The 18566-nt window shown below is 35.1% G+C and overlaps 1 protein-coding gene across 1 annotated transcript; it reads left to right on the top strand.

The window, feature by feature from the left end:
• Positions 1 to 5421: 5421 nt before the first annotated feature.
• Positions 5422 to 13669, top strand: LOC100371192 (enoyl-[acyl-carrier-protein] reductase, mitochondrial-like). Its single transcript, XM_085492915.1, has 9 exons — positions 5422 to 5606; positions 6622 to 6722; positions 7843 to 7974; positions 8124 to 8267; positions 11027 to 11129; positions 11281 to 11383; positions 11896 to 11969; positions 12526 to 12659; positions 13102 to 13669. Exons 1-9 carry the CDS (start codon positions 5422 to 5424, stop codon positions 13269 to 13271), a joined length of 1146 nt encoding a protein of 381 aa, XP_085349041.1. The 3' UTR covers positions 13272 to 13669.
• The last annotated feature ends 4897 nt before the right edge of the window (positions 13670 to 18566 follow it).

Raw genomic sequence — 18566 nt, forward strand, 5'->3', positions numbered from 1 at the left:
TTACTGATATAATAAGATTTATTAAAACTATAATGGCAATGATGCAGCCGCCAAGTTTCTCCAAGTTTCGTTAATATTTGAGTAATCTCAATGCAACCATGGTTACTACTCGTGATGCAACAGAGATTGACGTCACTGACAGACATCAATATATCGTCAATATTTGCCAACTTTCGCCAAATTTTGAATAATGCCATTTTTCTAGTTTGTTAAAATGCGAATAAATTGTCAACATTGATAACAAATAATGTTAAAGTTTGAATGTAATATATCGTTTATATTGGATATAACAGTTATTGCACTAAACTCAGAGTGGTCGGCATTGTCGCATGAATAAAAAACATTTTATGACGTCACTATGTTAACTCCTACTAGTATCTTTTATCTAGTTACATTCTGATTAAAATATGATATATTGTACGGCACGAATTTAATTTTGATCTATTTTATTTTATTTTTACGGTATATTTTTATTATTTTGCATGTTTTAATTGTTGTTATTATTATTACGTACATCATATTTTGTATTACATTAAGTAAAACTGCCAGCAAATAAATAATAAATTAAAAAAAAAACAATGTAAAAAGAAAGTGTATGATATAAATAAATAAATAAATAAATAATTAATTAATTAAAACATATGAAAAAATAAAAAATAAAGCCCAAACTTATTTTAATCAGATTGGTTACGTTCCCAAATGAAAGAAGTTCAGAAATGTTAAAGAAAATAATCAGACGTATGAATGCCATTATAGACTGTACTTCTATAAAGTTGAAGTAATCCATATCATTCCATCATGATACGTATGGTTATTGCTTTTTTAAATATTTAGTCACGTGTCTTTATTTACCCAAGAATTCAATGGTTTATATTGACTCAGTGGCTTACATTCTGTCTGTGGCATTGAGACTCTCGTGAGAGTCTGTCTGCGCACGAAGATAAACACGGATATTTATTATCTCTCCATGGTCCGTGGAAAAAAATAGCGTTAAAATTTACGAGAACAAATCTATTTTCTAAACTGTTAATATAAGTCCATGGTTATATCCAAGTTGTCAATTTATCGTAATGGAACTAAACTGAAAGTCCCCGTCAACATTACCTTTTCCTTTCACAGTGAAATGGACACACATTGACTAGTTAATAAATTACAGGATAAATAATGGGAGACAGATTCTAAATAAACACACAATGTTATATATCACAGTCCATTTAATAGAGAGACTGTGAACACATATACTTACAGGGGATCACGAGGTTGTCAAATTTCCTTTCGCGTCATAATTACGTCACTAACTGCAACAGACACTCCATAAAGAAACTAGGACATACCCCCACTATATAATAGTAAGTTTACCATCGATACCTGGATATGTAAAGTGTAAAGCAACAACACGTGGTGACTATGAATGATTGCTCTGCTCATTATTTGCTATGACCTGGATAAGTAAAACTGTCAAACCTTGACGCTTCGTGGCGCACTATAAAAACATCGCACCACACCTTCGATAACTCGGCGGGGTCGTGTAAACAAAGGTTATGCAAGTGATTAACAGGACTCATTACTAAGTACCTCCATGCCCGGGGCAGGTGAATTGGGCCTTCGAAGAAACAATTGCCATGGGTGAAAAAAATCTTTCAACGAAGACTAAATATTGTAAAAGAATTGGGAAAAAGTGATTAAAAAATGTCGCAGGGAATGTGAATAAAATATTTGCTAAAAACTAAAACCATCCAGTCCCTGATATTTCTAATTGAAAATGTATCTATAGGCAACGTAGATTTCCTTACGGGATATTGTAGAATATTAAATCCCATATTTTACCCATCTGAACCTATATGTACTTACCGGGTGAATATTGCGGGTTTGGAACAAATTAGAAAATTAGAAAGACTGTAAAATACTGTAAAGATCCACATCGGACTGTTCATGAGAGCTAAAAATACGCAGATACAAATGTATGTCCGATATAAATTCATAGATACGTGGATATCCAAATGGATTTAAATCGGATATCCACGTATAAATAAAAACTATTTTTTTAAAACATTCACGGACAGAGTGACGTCGATTTAAATATTATAAGAAAGTGTGGTCCGGGAGATGTATTCTAGGAATAACATAATATCGTGACGTAATTTAGTTTTATAGTAAAGTGTGGTCTTATAGGAATACGCTGCTCAAATTATAGATTACACGAGAGATTCATGTGAGTGAACATTGGGTAAAAAATTTATGAAATATATTTAGACAATGTAAGGATGAGTTAATGCCCGGAATATCTGTACATACGAATGTCTCTGAGTTGTCCTAACAGCAAGGAAGATAATATTATCCCCGAGTCCGGGGGCTCCAGCAGATGATATTATCCCTTAATTGTCCCAAACACGAAAGAGATAATATTTCCCCGAGTTGTCCCATTAACATTTATACGTAATCTTGTAGTGATTTTAAAACTGTTAGCAATTTTTGATCAATTTGTGCGGTATTGATTATATTGTTCGCATTTTCTTCTGACGAAGAGAATTATTCGTGGACAAATAATTACATGTTGCTAAAAAGTACTGTTCGTACTGATATATTAATGGTCGTACTAGTATCTAAAGTGCCACAAATTTAATAACCTGATGACTACATATTCTGTCAAGTTCGATTATATTTGTGTACAGTGCAGTAATATCACGAAGATAATTTTATTTAAATTAATTTTCACCATAATAGTGTTTTGGCAAATGACTACCGTATTGCATGTATCAAAGTCTAAATTTGATAGACTTATGGATCCGTGTCGTTAACATGACAATAATAATTATTAAATATTCCAGTTTTCGTAATTGTTTTGTTATTGTGAATAAATTATTGTAGTAATTAATTCGCGTATGCCAGAAGTTGAACAGGAGCCATTATTTGAATCGTTGCTTTATTATTAATTATAATTGATTTTGATATTTAAGTTGGTCAATTCGTTTATTAAAATGTGACTCTCATAACAAAGCACCGGAAGTACGCGGGTTGAATCGGTAACGATCGGGAGGCGTCGGTGAGTGTACCGCTGGTGATTCCGCTGGTTATGGACTGTTTTCTCGCTATCCGCGCATTTTCACAAGCCCAAATACCTCTCAATAGACTCTATATAGCGAGTTTTAACAACATTACGAAGGCTGAATGCCACTTTAAGTTGGTCAATTCGTTTATTAAAAGGTGCAACAAAGCCGTCATTGACAGTTACTTTGATCTGGGGGTGTTCTTAAAAGTCCGAAACTATACAGGGGCGTGTCATTTTACTGAAGGTCAACATGATTCACGCTTAGCTTTTCCTAAAATATTTGTTACGTCTAATGTGAACTAGTCATCGTCAAGAAAGTAACAATTTTCATAGCATTCAGTTGTGGACAGGTTTCATAGACTCATACATACGCCAGAGACTTGTTTTCTGTGTAGATTGTTTCGTCGTGCCACGAAATGCACAGACGACTGAAATGTTGGGATAATCTCACGCTTGTAGCAAAGATAAAAACAGTAATGCCAGTGTGTGTGCCATGGCATGGATCGTGATAAGCTGAATTTTCTGTTTGTTATGCTTAATAAAAGTCAATATGTATACCCCGCGGCCATTTCACTAATGACTGACGCAATTATTCCCTGTAATTGGCGCACAATATATTTGGGAAATAATACCTTACTGTAGATTTAGATGTGGTATTCTGTGGTGGACTTGTGGTAATAACACGCACATACACAATACAACTGACGAGACACAAATACGACCAAGAACACTGAGTACAATTTATTGAATCGCGTTTTTCTTATACACGCACCTATCAGATTTACTGGCATAACCAGGTGTACATTTAATTAGCATTTCAATACAATGTGTACCAATCACTAAATAAATATATCATCAGGAACAAAAAGTATACAGTTATTAAAATATTAAAACATTATTAAAATAGGTTTGTCAAGAACTCATCACACCCCATTGACACGTGGATCGCCGTGCTGAATAGCGCCACCTGTGTTGACACAATGCATCAACCGTGTGATGGCGCCCTTTAATGAACGTCCTAGTATTTCGAATATAGTCGATGCAGGTGATCATAGCATGATATCAAATTACGTATAAGCGCTGTTCCGTAAACGAATAGTTGTCATTTACTACCATGGAATATAATATATACATAACCAGACAGTCTTGTATCTGTTATTAAACATTAACAAAATGTGGGAATTGTTAAAAGAGTAGATTCAAGTTCAGGACTGCATGTCACGACGTAAATGAACGGCTGCACCGTAGGCCTTATCGCTAGCATCTACAAAAACGTGGAGTTCGTATTTGGCGTGTAACAATTCACGGGTACCGATGATTTTATCTAAAAAATCGTCGTTACAATCTTGAGGAAGCGTCTTGATGATTTCTTCGGCTTTTCTGAGGAGTTTGTCATTTGACCGCAGTGTGCTGCGGGTACCTTTGAGCTTCAGTAGACGTGTCGCTTGAGCGGATTCTGCCATCCTGTATCCTGGTCTCGGTACCAAAAGAATATGGGAATTGTTAAGAAGTGTAGGTTCAAGTTTAGGAAAGGAAGAATAAACCGCGTATGGACTGCAATAGATGACTTTATTGAACGAACTTTGAAGGAAGAACGAACAAAACGAACTGAAGAAGAGACGTTTCGTATCCTATTTATATTCTCACAAGTAAATATTGTCCTTGGACATGTTTGGTAAAAAGATAAACGAGCTGATTGGTTGAAATTAAAACAATTTCATTGGCTGGCCAAATCTCAGTCAGAATCTTAAAATTGTAATCAATCTCAATTGTCCGACACAAAATGAAAATAAACACGAACATTGAGATAATTAAGTGGGACGAATATAGTTTAAAATAAACTTGGCTGTCATTATGCCAGCTCAAAATTTGTAGTAATTAAAAGTCATCCGTCTAAAACCCAATACTAGTAGTTGAAAACATTTATATGACTATGAATTTGAAAAAAATGTCAAACATACAAACATGCTAGCATATTAAGTCACAAATTAAACGCTACACGCTATAGCCGTTATTTACCACGGAGTGTGTATGGTGTGCGTTCAATGTGTAATTTGAAATACACATCACTCACAGAATCAACGCTTTCGGAAACTCGTTTTCAAATATTATTAGAACAAATAAAAACAAAGTAATTTAATTATACTAACGTTAGCGGCGCTATCCATTCTCCTTTGTGGAGGTTAACAGTCACGGATTGGATACGATTGGTTTTGTAGGTTTTGCGGTTTTGTGATTATATAAATGATACTACCATGTGTATCTAACTGCCTGTGGTAAAAACTGCATTTGATGCGGGGCTTATATAATGCGCACGTCAGTCAGTTTGAAGGCAGCAATCTTTAGGGTCAACCGCCGGTCACATATCCAAAATGGCCGCTCCCATGATCAAAACGTGTTGTTATCATCGATGTCGATTTCTGTGGAAATTATGCCTATTGGAGAGATGTATGATTTCAAGTACACACGCTATAGTTATTCAATCTCATGTGAGAGCGTATAGTAATCCATGTGCGTTGAAATATTCAGAATATGGTGATCCATCTAAAGTTGTTCAGTGAGTAAGTCAAGTTGTTTACATTCAGTAACTTAAAGGGCGGCAGTCGTCGCCGCGTCCTGTTCGATATGGGACTCATAGCGACGTATAGCGTGTAAAATACATTGTTTATTTACATGAAATTCGAACACGCGCTTCGCGACGACCATCGCGCTTTAACTTTGGAGATTATCTCCAAATCAGGAGAATTCACTAGATCGGGAGATAAATTTAGTTCTTGATCAGGAGACAATCACCCGATGTGAATTCATTTGTTGACAACTCCAACATGTTCAATTTATGAGATTCGTACGCAATTAAAACCGTGGAGTGCAACAACAAACTTTGCGTTCATTTTTTTAGGGTCGGTCGTTACCAATTTTTTTGAAAAGAGAAAAATAAAATACAATTTTTTTGATTGGGAGATATTTTTACTGCATTTCAACCCAATTGTTCACTCCTCGGAAATGTTTGTTAAAAATAATCATTGTTATGGAATACTGTGATCAGAAGAATGTCTCTCGATTTAGAGATAATCTCCATTTCGGGAAAAGTGTCTTGCTAATATTCAGTTGTTTTAATTCTGTCAATTGTATTTAAATATTTTAGAATTTATTTAAATTATAGATGGACAGTCATATTTTGTCTTGTTGACACCACACCATAAATGAGAGGAACATGCATCTGAGATTTTTCCTTTGAACTTAAAGTCCTAAGATTTAACATTGTTGTTTAAGATCTAATCATGTATTCAACTATTTTGACTATCATTTTAATTTAACCATCTTGGTGAATACATGTATAAGATCTAATCATGTGTTCAACTATTTTAACTATCATTTTGATTTAACCATCTTGGTGAATACATGTATAAGATCTAATCATGCATAACTTTCTGGGATTCAATATTAACTGTTGATCCTTGGTATAACCATAGACCCTCTAAAAAGAGGGTCTATGGTATAACACATCTATTTTAACATCAATGACATAATAGGAATGCCTCAATGTATTATATTATGTGTTTACTTTGCAGAAAAACTGAAATCACATTACCCTACATTGTGGATGAAAATTCAGTTCTTGTCAAGATGATTGCAGCTCCTGTTAATCCTGCTGATATTAACACAATACAAGGTTTGACATCTTTTAAGTATTTTCTGATATCACTTTTATCCTTGATAAGTGATTTCAAAACTGGGTGCAATTAAATGATGAAATGTTCAGATGTAACCAAACTAATATTAGGAATACCACTCCTGCATAGGATATTATGTAGGTTTTATTTTACATATGTGTGATTGTTTTTCCAGATAAAGTCACAAAATATGTGCTCTGTAAGCAAGTCTGCTTCACGTGAATGGTAACATTTATAAAATTTGCCCATCATGTGCAAACTCAGGTTTTGTGAAATTTCATTTTATGACCACCAGCCTAATAACCTATTACAGATAATGTGTGGAGACAGAGTGTAGGTCGGTGTTGTGTCTGCTAGCGACAGAAAACGTTATTAGAGTATTCTATATGACAATGTACATACACTGCAAAATGTGATTAATTGAGTAATAGTTTCACATCATATAAGAATACTCCAAAGAAGACACATAGCCATGACAATATGGTAATCTTATTGTCCAATGCAATCACATATGTACTGTCCGAGTGCATATTTTGTGATATTCTCAAGATAAGATTATTATTATACACCTTTTCACTGCTAGTAGTAATAATTTAATGAGATTGCACTGTGAAAATGTTGGTATTCAGTTACAAATTCTATTACTCCAGGCACCTACCTAAAAAAAATGGAGACAGCTTGAGGGAAAAAAATTCTATTTACGATTTTAATTACCCTGGGGGAGTGTTCTAGATTCTGTGTTTAATATTCATATGTGAACATTTTTTTCACTAAAATATGCTGAATTTTCTCCAATTTCTGTAAAAAATAGCTTCATATGTTACCCGGATTGTTTAGCTGGAAAAGTCTGGAAATTTTCCTTTCATAACTAGTGTGTTTTTTAGATGAAAATCTAAATTGGTTAAAATTTTTGATGCCAATAAATTACAAAAATCTGTCAAATAATTACGCGGGCAACTTTTTGGAGTGGCCGCAAATTTATGATTTTTATGATAAATTAAAAATTAAAAGTGAAATAATCAAATTCCCATTGACAGTGAATTTGAATTCAAAACTAGCACGATGTGTCAAGTTCATTTTTATCCTGATCTGATTCACCTTTGCATTATTATTTACTAGGTGTATACCCAATCAAGCCATCTTTGCCGGCTGTGGGAGGCTTTGAAGGGGTTGGTGTAGTACAAGAAATTGGTAAACAAGTTACAAAACTGCTGCCTGGTGATGTTGTTATTCCCGGTGTAAATGGCATAGGTAAGTATATTTAAACACTTTGACAAAACTGCTGTAGTAATGCTGAGGTCTGTTATTGGTCAATATACCATATTTACTTCATTATAGTAGCAGATAATCTTACATACACAGGGAGGTGTGTCTGTGCTCAAAAACATGTTTTATTTCAGGTACATGGTGTAGCCATACAGTACAGAATGAGAATGACTGGTTGAAAATACCACCAGGGACACCTACTATATTCGCAGCAACTTTAAGAGTAAATAATTGTACAGCTTACAGAATGTTAAAAGACTTTGCCAGGTTAGAAGCAGGTAACAACTGATATACCCTTTCTATGTGATTCCCACAACCAAAACAGTATCATCTGATTACTGACTACCATATTAGGACATACACACCTGTATTGTGATGACTCTACTTGGTCAATATCATCTGTTTACTGACTACCATATCAGGACATACACACCTGTATTGTGATGACTTTACTTGGTCAATATCATTTGTTTACTGACTACCATATTAGGACATACACACCTGTATTGTGATGACTCTACTTGGTCAACATCATCTGTTTACTGACTACCATATCAGGACATACACACCTGTATTGTGATGAATCCACTTCGTCAATATCATCTGTTTACTGACTATCATATCAGGACATACACACCTGTATTGTGATGAATCCACTTCGTCAATATCATCTATTTACTGACTACCATATTAGGTCATACACACCTGTATTGTGATGACTCTTCTGGGTAAATATTACATGTATTTGTTAACTGAATGTCATATCATTAACCGTGTAGAGTTAAATGCAGATACCTTGTTTACAAACAATGACTTCATTGTTGTAGAGTTGAATGCAGACACCTTGTTTATAAACAGTGACTTCATTGATGTATAGTTGAATGCAGACACCTTGTTTACAAACAGTGACTTCATTGTTGTAGAGTTGAATGCAGATACCTTGTTTACAAACAATGACTTCATTGATGTAGAGTTGAATGCAGACACCTTGTTTACAAACAGTGACTTCATTGTTGTAGAGTTGAATGCAGACACCTTGTTTATAAACAGTGACTTCATTGATGTAGAGTTGAATGCAGACACCTTGTTTACAAACAGTAACTTCATTGTTGTAGAGTTGAATGCAGACACCTTGTTTACAAACAGTGACTTCATTGATATAGAGTTGAATGCAGACACCTTGTTTACAAACAGTGACTTGATTGATGTAGAGTTGAATGCAGACACCTTGTTTACAAACAGTGACTTCATTGATGTAGAGTTGAATGCAGACACCTTGTTTACAAACAGTGACTTCATTGATGTAGAGTTGAATGCAGACACCTTGTTTACAAACAGTGACTTCATTGATGTAGAGTTGAATGCAGTCACCTTGTTTACAAACAGTGACTTCATTGATGTAGAGTTGAATGCAGTCACCTTGTTTACAAACAGTGACTTCATTGATGTAGAGTTGAATGCAGACACCTTGTTTACAAACAGTGACTTCATTGTTGTAGAGTTGAATGCAGACACCTTGTTTACAAACAGTGACTTCATTGATGTAGAGTTGAATGCAGTCACCTTGTTTACAAACAGTGACTTCATTGATGTAGAGTTGAATGCAGTCACCTTGTTTACAAACAGTGACTTCATTGATGTAGAGTTGAATGTGGACACCTTGTTTACAAACAGTGACTTCATTGATGTAGAGTTGAATGCCGACACCTTGTTTACAGTGACTTCATTGATGTAGAGTTGAATGCAGACACCTTGTTTACAAACAGTGACTTCATTGATGTAGAGTTGAATGCAGACACCTTGTTTACAAACAGTGACTTCATTGTTGTAGAGTTGAATGCAGACACCTTGTTTACAAACAGTGACTTCATTGATGTAGAGATGAATGCAGACACCTTGTTTACAAACAGTGACTTGATTGATGTAGAGATGAATGCAGACACCTTGTTTACAAACAGTGACTTGATTGATGTAGAGTTGAAAGCAGACACATTGTTTACAAACAGTGACTTCATTGATGTAGAGTTGAATGCAGACACCTTGTTTACAAACAGTGACTTCATTGATGTAGAGATGAATGCAGACACCTTGTTTACAAACAGTGACTTCATTGTTGTAGAGTTGAATGCAGACACCTTGTTTACAAACAGTGACTTCATTGATGTAGAGTTGAATGCAGACACCTTGTTTACAAACAGTGACTTCATTGATGTAGCGTTGAATGCAGACACCTTGTTTACAAACAGTGACTTCATTGATGTAGAGTTGAATGCAGACATCTTGTTTACAAACAGTGACTTCATTGATGTAGAGTTGAATGTGGACACCTTGTTTACAAACAGTGACTTCATTGATGTAGCATTGAATGCAGACACCTTGTTTACAAACAGTGACTTCATTGATGTAGAGTTGAATGCAGACACCTTGTTTACAAACAGTGACTTCATTGATGTAGAGTTGAATGCAGACACCTTGTTTACAAACAGTGACTTCATTGATGTAGAGTTGAATGCAGACACCTTGTTTACAAACAGTGACTTCATTGATGTAGAGTTGAATGCAGTCACCTTGTTTACAAACAGTGACTTCATTGATGTAGAGTTGAATGCAGACACCTTGTTTACAAACAGTGACTTCATTGATGTAGAGTTGAATGCAGACACCTTGTTTACAAGCAGTGACTTCATTGATGTAGAGTTGAATGCAGACACCTTGTTTACAAACAGTGACTTCATTGATGTAGCGTTGAATGCAGACACCTTGTTTACAAACAGTGACTTCATTGATGTAGAGTTGAATGCAGACATCTTGTTTACAAACAGTGACTTCATTGATGTAGAGTTGAATGCAGACACCTTGTTTACAAACAGTGACTTCATTGATGTAGAGTTGAATGCAGTCACCTTGTTTACAAACAGTGACTTCATTGATGTAGAGTTGAATGCAGACACCTTGTTTACAAACAATGATGTGATATATAATAAAATCTGTTTTATGTCACACAAATTTCAAGGCATGTTTCTTATTTTTTTTTTAGGTGATGTGGTTATACAGAATGCAGCTAATAGTGGGTGTGGTCAGGCTGCTATACAGATAGCTGCAGCTAGGGGAATACAAACTATCAATATAGTCAGACAACGGTAAGTAACAATTGTCCATATAGGTGATGTGGTTATACAAAATGCAGCTAATAGTGGGTGTGGTCAGATGATGCAATAGTTTTGAATGAAATCTATCAGTACACTCGTGTGATGAGATAATTAATGCAAATAAATTATTTTTGTTACATAGGTCAGATTTTGATGATGTTTGTCAACATCTCAAAGACCTTGGTGCTACAGAAGTTATCAGTGATTTCTCGGCTCAAAAAGGAGAAATTAAACAGCTGTTAAAAGTGAGAATACTTAAACAGATAATGAAATTTCTAAATTTCAGACAAATTCAAAGTTGTGTCTTTCTGTGGAGTTTATTTAATGCCAAGTGTAGAAAGTTGCTAACACACATTACCGCTGAATGTCTGCATCTTTCTCTCAAGCATAAATGCTGTCAGTGTATTCAAAATAACTGTTCAGTTTGGTGGTGAACATTTAAAATGTTATATGACATATTCATTTTCAGGTAGCAGGGAAATTGTCATGATGTGTCAAATGCTACACTCATGGTATTCATTTGTGGATGGATTGTGTTTACTTCAACTTGTTTTCAACCATCATTTGAGATTTATAAAAGGATTATAAATGTTTATAAAAAAACATTCATGCCTATTCATTTTAGCTCAATTATGCAAAAAAACAACCGAGGAAATAGAAATTTTTCTCTATATTTACTGTTGTGTTTCTATTCAAATGAAGAACAGTTTGGACAGAATCACTATTTGATCTTTAATTATTTGCACTTGTTTTTAAGGACCATGGCAAACCCAGACTTGCCCTGAATGCTGTTGGTGGTAAAGCTGCTATCACTTTGATGAAATATCTAGAGTAAGTATTTAAAAAGTAGGAACAAACCATTATAATATGGGTAAAGCTACCATCACTTTCATGAAATATCCAGAGTGGGTATTTATAAAGTAGGAACAAACCATTATAATATGGGTAAAGCTATCACTTTGTTGAAATATTCAGAGTGGGTATTTGAAAAGTAGGAACAAACCATTATAATATAGGTAAAGCTATCACTTTGATGAAATATCTAGAGTATTTGAAAAGTAGGAACAAACCATTATAATATGGGTAAAGCTATCACTTTGTTGAAATATTCAGAGTGGGTATTTGAAAAGTAGGAACAAACCATTATAATATAGGTAAAGCTATCACTTTGATGAAATATCTAGAGTATTTGAAAAGTAGGAACAAACCATTATAATATGGGTAAAGCTATCACTTTGTTGAAATATTCAGAGTGGGTATTTGGAAAGTAGGAACAAACCATTATAATATAGGTAAAGCTGATATCACTTTATGAAATATTGATAGTATTTGAAAATAAGAAATCAGTGCACACACACTCCAAATTATTTATTTCTTTAAACCACAGACATGGTGGTACCATGGTAACCTATGGTGGGATGTCACGGCAACCAATCACCTTGCCAACTGGATTATTGATATTTAATGATATCAAAGTTGTGGGTTACTGGATGTCAAGATGGCATGATAAAAATGGAAAATGTGAGTACAGAGACTGTTTTTTAGAATCTGTCAACATGTCAGTTTTCATATGAAAACTCTAGCATGATGTATTTCTCTTTGAAACATCTTATTAGTTTTAGGACTTGTACTGTAAAAACAATTATTTTCACTGGTATTTAATTTCACTATATTGATATTTGACCATATCAACTGTGTTTTTAAATTCTTATATTTTCCAGTGTAACACGGTGTTCTACTATATTTTACCAAATTTCACTTATCAGAGAGACTAGCAAAAATAAAACCCAGTGATAACTAATCTATTTACAAATGTGTTTTAATTTAATTCTGTGTTCATGGACTGGCTGTAGAGGGCGCTTTTTTGTACTCACTGTTCAGGATAGCACCTGAATAAGCAACAACCAATCAGTTTGGTCAACATGGTCATGTGATGCTGATTAATTATAAATATTATTCACAGCTGATGAAGCCCAAACAATGATATCAGAATTATGTGACTGGAGTAAAAAGGGAAAGTTGAAACTACCAAGACATCGAATGGTACCGCTTATGGACTACAAATCAGCAATTGAAATCACCATTAGACCCTACAGCACAGAAAAACAGATTCTATCCATGGAATCATTGTAACCGTTTCTATGCCTACACTCATTTAATAATATGCATGGAAACCATGGTGATAAACATTTATTGATTGAGGTAAAATTATGCTTTTGCTGTAATTTGTGCAGTTGTTACCTAGTGTTGTACTATAGACTTTTGTATAGCTATAAAAAATAAAACTAGTGTGTTTTAGCAAAACCTCCCAGACACAAAACATCTCAAAATCAAGACCATTAATAATGGTCCCATTCATTTCACTACTTGTCTTCACAGAATCATCTTTGTCTCTGTTGATCTGACTTATAGAAATTGGTAGAAATGGAATACATGAACTTTCATTTGTTGGAATATGTAATTCAATACGACCAAATGGCAGCCATTTTGGTCTTGATATAAATAAATATTAGTTACTTTATAAACTTTTATTTCAATGTTTTTCTTTGCATGTATAACATGTAAAAAGAATGTGATCACATTTGTAAAATAAATCTCTTGAATAAAAAGATGAAATGCCTTTCTTTTTATCATTTAATTTACTCTGATGTCATTCTTGACTGAGTATATGTTTGAGGGGGGTCTTATTTGTGGCTGACAGAGGGAGTTAAATGAAATCAGGATATACAGTGCATGAATAGCAGGTCAAACGCATACATAAACACCAGCAAAAGAAATGAGTAGATTTTTTTGAAAGGAATTCAAATTTATTTAAATATTTTACTGAGTTGCCTTGCAAAGGGAGAAATAACAATAAATACATAACTCTTTTTTAAACATTAAATGTTTAAACATTTAATTTATTTATTTTCAATGCTAAACAGATTCGCAATACACAGAGAAAATACAGACAAAACAATAAAAGCAAGACCAAGCCGAAAAAGAGACTAGATGAATGAGGTGATTAGATATATTAATTAGATATTTAATATTCCCCATTTTTTGTTGAAATTGTCTATACAGTTGTTTCTTTTAGCAATGTATTCTTCAATCTGCTTAATATGCGTCATGTTGACGTGTAGGCTGTTCAGTGTTGGAGGATATTTTTTAAGCTTGCTGTCATATAAATTGTTTTGTTAACATTATCAAATGATTCAATAAAATGTTGAAATCTTGCCCACCAAGCAAAATTTGCTTATAGGTAAGGGCAGAGGGAGCGCCCAGCTGATGACCCCATTTATTTAGAAAACCACGCCTGAGAGACTTAACATAACAATTCACAATTATATGTAAAATAGTTTCCTCTGCTGTTCCACAAAAGGTACAACGACTGGACTGAACACGTGGTGGTGTCATATGATACAATGTCCAGTTTGTATAGATGATGTTATGCGAAAGTTTCCACTGGAATTCTAGAAGTCTGGTATCCAAACTTGCAACAAAAGGGAGACTAAAGCCACCTTATTAAACATACAAAAGTTACTTAAGTTATTAAATAATGCTGGAACAGACAAGCTTTATTATCTTCAGGATGGGTTTACAAAAATGACAATGTGTTCAACCAGTATGTTTCGCTGGTTCCCGGCGTCCTTTGCGAATGGCAAGTAGAACGCCATTCTCATACATTCTGCCTGCTTAGACTTGCATATTTGAGATGTTCCTGACATTCCACGCTGTTTCTGTGCAAATTTATAACAAAAACATTTTTTTATTTTCCCAACTTTCGAAAGTAAAACGAAACCCCTGAACGGCCCTGAGTGTAAGCGCTGACGTCACGTAACCAAGGAAAATGGAACAAGCAACGAGAAAGTGATGGACCAATCAGAATGCCGGATTCGTTACTAGTTACCGGCCTCTTGTGGCTTGTGCGCCCTCTTTCACCAGCTCACATCTCACCTTTTGTTTTAATTTCATTGCCATGAGCTATGCCAACTGTGATTGGGTGCAGGCATTAGAGGCATGTAAGGGTGTACATATGAAACCATGCAATTTGGACGATGTGGCTGTAAATGGTGTTGTGAACTAGGAAGACATTAAATTCACAATAACAATTAACTCTCATCCCTACATGTTATTGCTGTTCCAGTTCCAACCTCATTCATTTTGCATTTTCAATTTCTCTTTAACATGCTGCGACCAGGATACTTTCAGCTGCTGCAGATGGGAGATGAGATGGAGTCGGTCACTGTAAAAGTAACTATGGATAAAACAATGAGATTTATGCAAGAACATTTCAAATTTAATGTGTTTTATATACTGAGAAATATGTTTTGTTCTTACATCAGTTATATTTTAAGTAAATCAACACAATCCTGTTGGTACCTGATGATCAACTCCAGATGGTAGTTGCAAGTAGGCAACCAGTGGTACAATGGTCGAGTTGACCATATTTAAAGTTTTGTATATATTGAGCAATATGTTTTGCTGTTTCATCAGTCCTGTTTTAAGTAAATCAACTCAATACTTTTGGTACCTGATCATCAACTCCAGATGGTAGTTGCAAGTAGGCAACCAGTGGCACAGTGGTCGGGTAACCAGGCTATATCTACAAAAGTTGACACTATTTAACGTGTTTTATGTACTGAGCAATATGTTGTGTTGTTTCTTCGGCTATATTTTAAGTAAATCAACACAATCATGTTGGTAGCTGATCATCAAATCCAGATGGTAGTTGCAAGTAGGCAACCAGTGGTACAGTGGTCGGGTACCCAGGCTATATCTACATAAGTTGACACTATTTAACGTGTTTTATGTACTGAGCAATATGTTGTGTTGTTCCTTCGGCTATATTTTAAGTAAATCAACACAATCCTGTTGGTACCTGATCATCAACTCCAGATGGTAGTTGCAAGTAGGCAACCTGTGGTACAGTGGTCGGGTACCCAGGCTATATCTACATAAGTTGACACTATTTAACGTGTTTTATGTACTGAGCAATATGTTGTGTTGTTCCTTCGGCTATATTTTAAGTAAATCAACACAATCATGTTGGTAGCTGATCATCAAATCCAGATGGTAGTTGCAAGTAGGCAACCAGTGGTACAGTGGTCGGGTACCCAGGCTATATCTACATAAGTTGACACTATTTAACGTGTTTTATGTATTTAGCAATATGTTGTGTTGTTCCTTCGGCTATATTTTAAGTAAATCAACACAATCCTGTTGGTACCTGATCATCAACTCCAGATGGTAGTTGCAAGTAGGCAACCTGTGGTACAGTGGTCGGGTACCCAGGCTATATCTACATAAGTTGACACTATTTAACGTGTTTTATGTACTGAGCAATATGTTGTGTTGTTCCTTCGGCTATATTTTAAGTAAATCAACACAATCATGTTGGTAGCTGATCATCAAATCCAGATGGTAGTTGCAAGTAGGCAACATGTGGTATAGTGGTCGAGTTTCCAGGCTATGTCTACATAAGTTGACCATATTTAATGTGTTTTATGTACTGAACAATATGTTTTGTTGTTACATCAGTCCTATTTTAAGAAAATCAACTCGATACTTATGGCACCTGATCATAAAGTTCAGATGGTAATCGCAAGTAGGCAACCAGTGGGACAGTGGTCGAGTTTCCAGGCTATGTCTCCATAAGTTGACCATAATTAATGTGTCTTATATACTGAGCAATATGTTTTGTTGTTACATCAGTTTTATTTCAAGTACATCAACTTAATTTGTTGGTACCTGATCATCAAGTCCAGATGGTAGTTGGACGAAGGCAACCAGTGGTACAGTGGTCGGGTACCCAGGCTATGTCTACATAAGTTGACCATATTTAATGTGTTTTATGTACTGAGCAATATGTTTTGTTGTTACACCTGTTTTATTTTAAGTAACTCAACATAATCATTTTGGATTCTTATCTTCCACTCCACTTGTTAGTTGCAAGTACCAGTGGTACAGTGGTCGTGTACCCACTCTATGTCAGAACGAGTTGACCATATTTAATATGTTTTATGTACTGAGCAATATGTTGTGTTGTTCCTTCAGTTATATTTTAAGTAAATCAACACAATCATGTTGTAGCTGATCATCAAATCCAGATGGTAGTTGCAAGTAGGCAACCTGTGGTACAGTGGTCGGGTACCCAGGCTATGTCTACTTAAGTTGACCGTATTCAACATGTTTTATGTACCGAGCAATATGTTGTGTTGTTCCTTCAGTTATATTTTAAGTAAATCAACACAATCCTGTTGGTAGCTGATCATCAAATTCAGATGGTAGTTGCAAGAACTCAACCAGTGGTACAGTGGTCGTGAACCCACGCTATGTCGGAACGAGTTGACCATATTTAATATGTGTTATGTACTGAGCAATATGTTGTGTTGTTCTTTCAGTTACATTTTAAGTAAATCAACTCAGTCCTGTTGGTAGCTGATCATCAAATCCAGATATAAATTATAAAGCCTTGATGCAATAAAAGTTTATGCGATAATTATTCAACGTTCGATTGCAATCAGTGACGTTTCGGACCCCTTACGGTTCACCTACCAGTCACGATGGAACTCAAACACGGGTTGAACTAGAAGTCCATAGATGCACCACAACAACAGTGTACTTTTCCAGCACTTCTTCCGGAATCCGCTTTCGATCTTCACTCAGCGACAACACAGTTTCCTCCTCCGACGCCACAGCAGGACGTTGCCAGCTCAAAACCCCGGCCCCCCTAAAAAATAAAATTTAGAAAGACGTTCGTAGCTTCTCTCCTCCAGTGCAACGCTTCCTAAATTTTCCATAATAAACAATTTCATAATTTGACAAGTATAATACATAGTACGCAATGAATTATAAAACTATGGAATTACAAAGTCGAAATGCATACAAATAAATAATAAATCACACAAAATACTAACTATCGAAAACCACATAATGATAGCACTAGTGTACCACAAGAGGGCACTATATCACAAAACGGCATACGTGGATCTTTAAGCGATTTAAGTCGAACAATGGGCAAAAATGCCATATAGTATGCGTCTAAAAATGCTAAAAGTAAGCCCGGGTAACATGTGCATATTTTGTTTCATTCCTTGTCATATATATAGTGCAGGCTGATCGGCCTGAAAACAATAATAGTGATTTTCGGGGCTTTGGAACGTTGATACTTCAATTTAATGAAGTCTTATTGCTTTACTTTACGAAACTGTATTAATTATATAATTAAGCAATAACCCCCGCCGAAGGCGGGTATACCACGAGATATTGCACAATTCACGACATATATGCACGAGCCGCGGGCGAGTGCATATATGGAGTGAATTGTGCAATATCAAGTGGTATACCCAACTTCGGCGGGGGTTATTGCTATTATATTATACCAGTATATTGACAATTCGATAAAACTTGTAAAAAAAGAGTTTACTTTCATCTACTAAAAGATCA

Source organism: Saccoglossus kowalevskii, chromosome 18 (genome assembly GCF_978046115.1).
Source record: "Saccoglossus kowalevskii chromosome 18, keSacKowa6.1, whole genome shotgun sequence".
NCBI classification, from domain to species: domain Eukaryota; kingdom Metazoa; phylum Hemichordata; class Enteropneusta; family Harrimaniidae; genus Saccoglossus; species Saccoglossus kowalevskii.

Bases quoted from the DNA above. Each gene is read 5' to 3' on its own strand.
- LOC100371192 (XM_085492915.1), top strand. From the start codon at position 5,422: ATGGCCGCTCCCATGATCAAAACGTGTTGTTATCATCGATGTCGATTT. The intron at 8,268-11,026 runs GTAACAACTGAT...TTTTTTTTTTAG, and splicing joins CTTTGCCAGGTTAGAAGCAG to GTGATGTGGTTATACAGAAT. The intron at 12,660-13,101 runs GTGAGTACAGAG...TATTATTCACAG, and splicing joins GCATGATAAAAATGGAAAAT to CTGATGAAGCCCAAACAATG.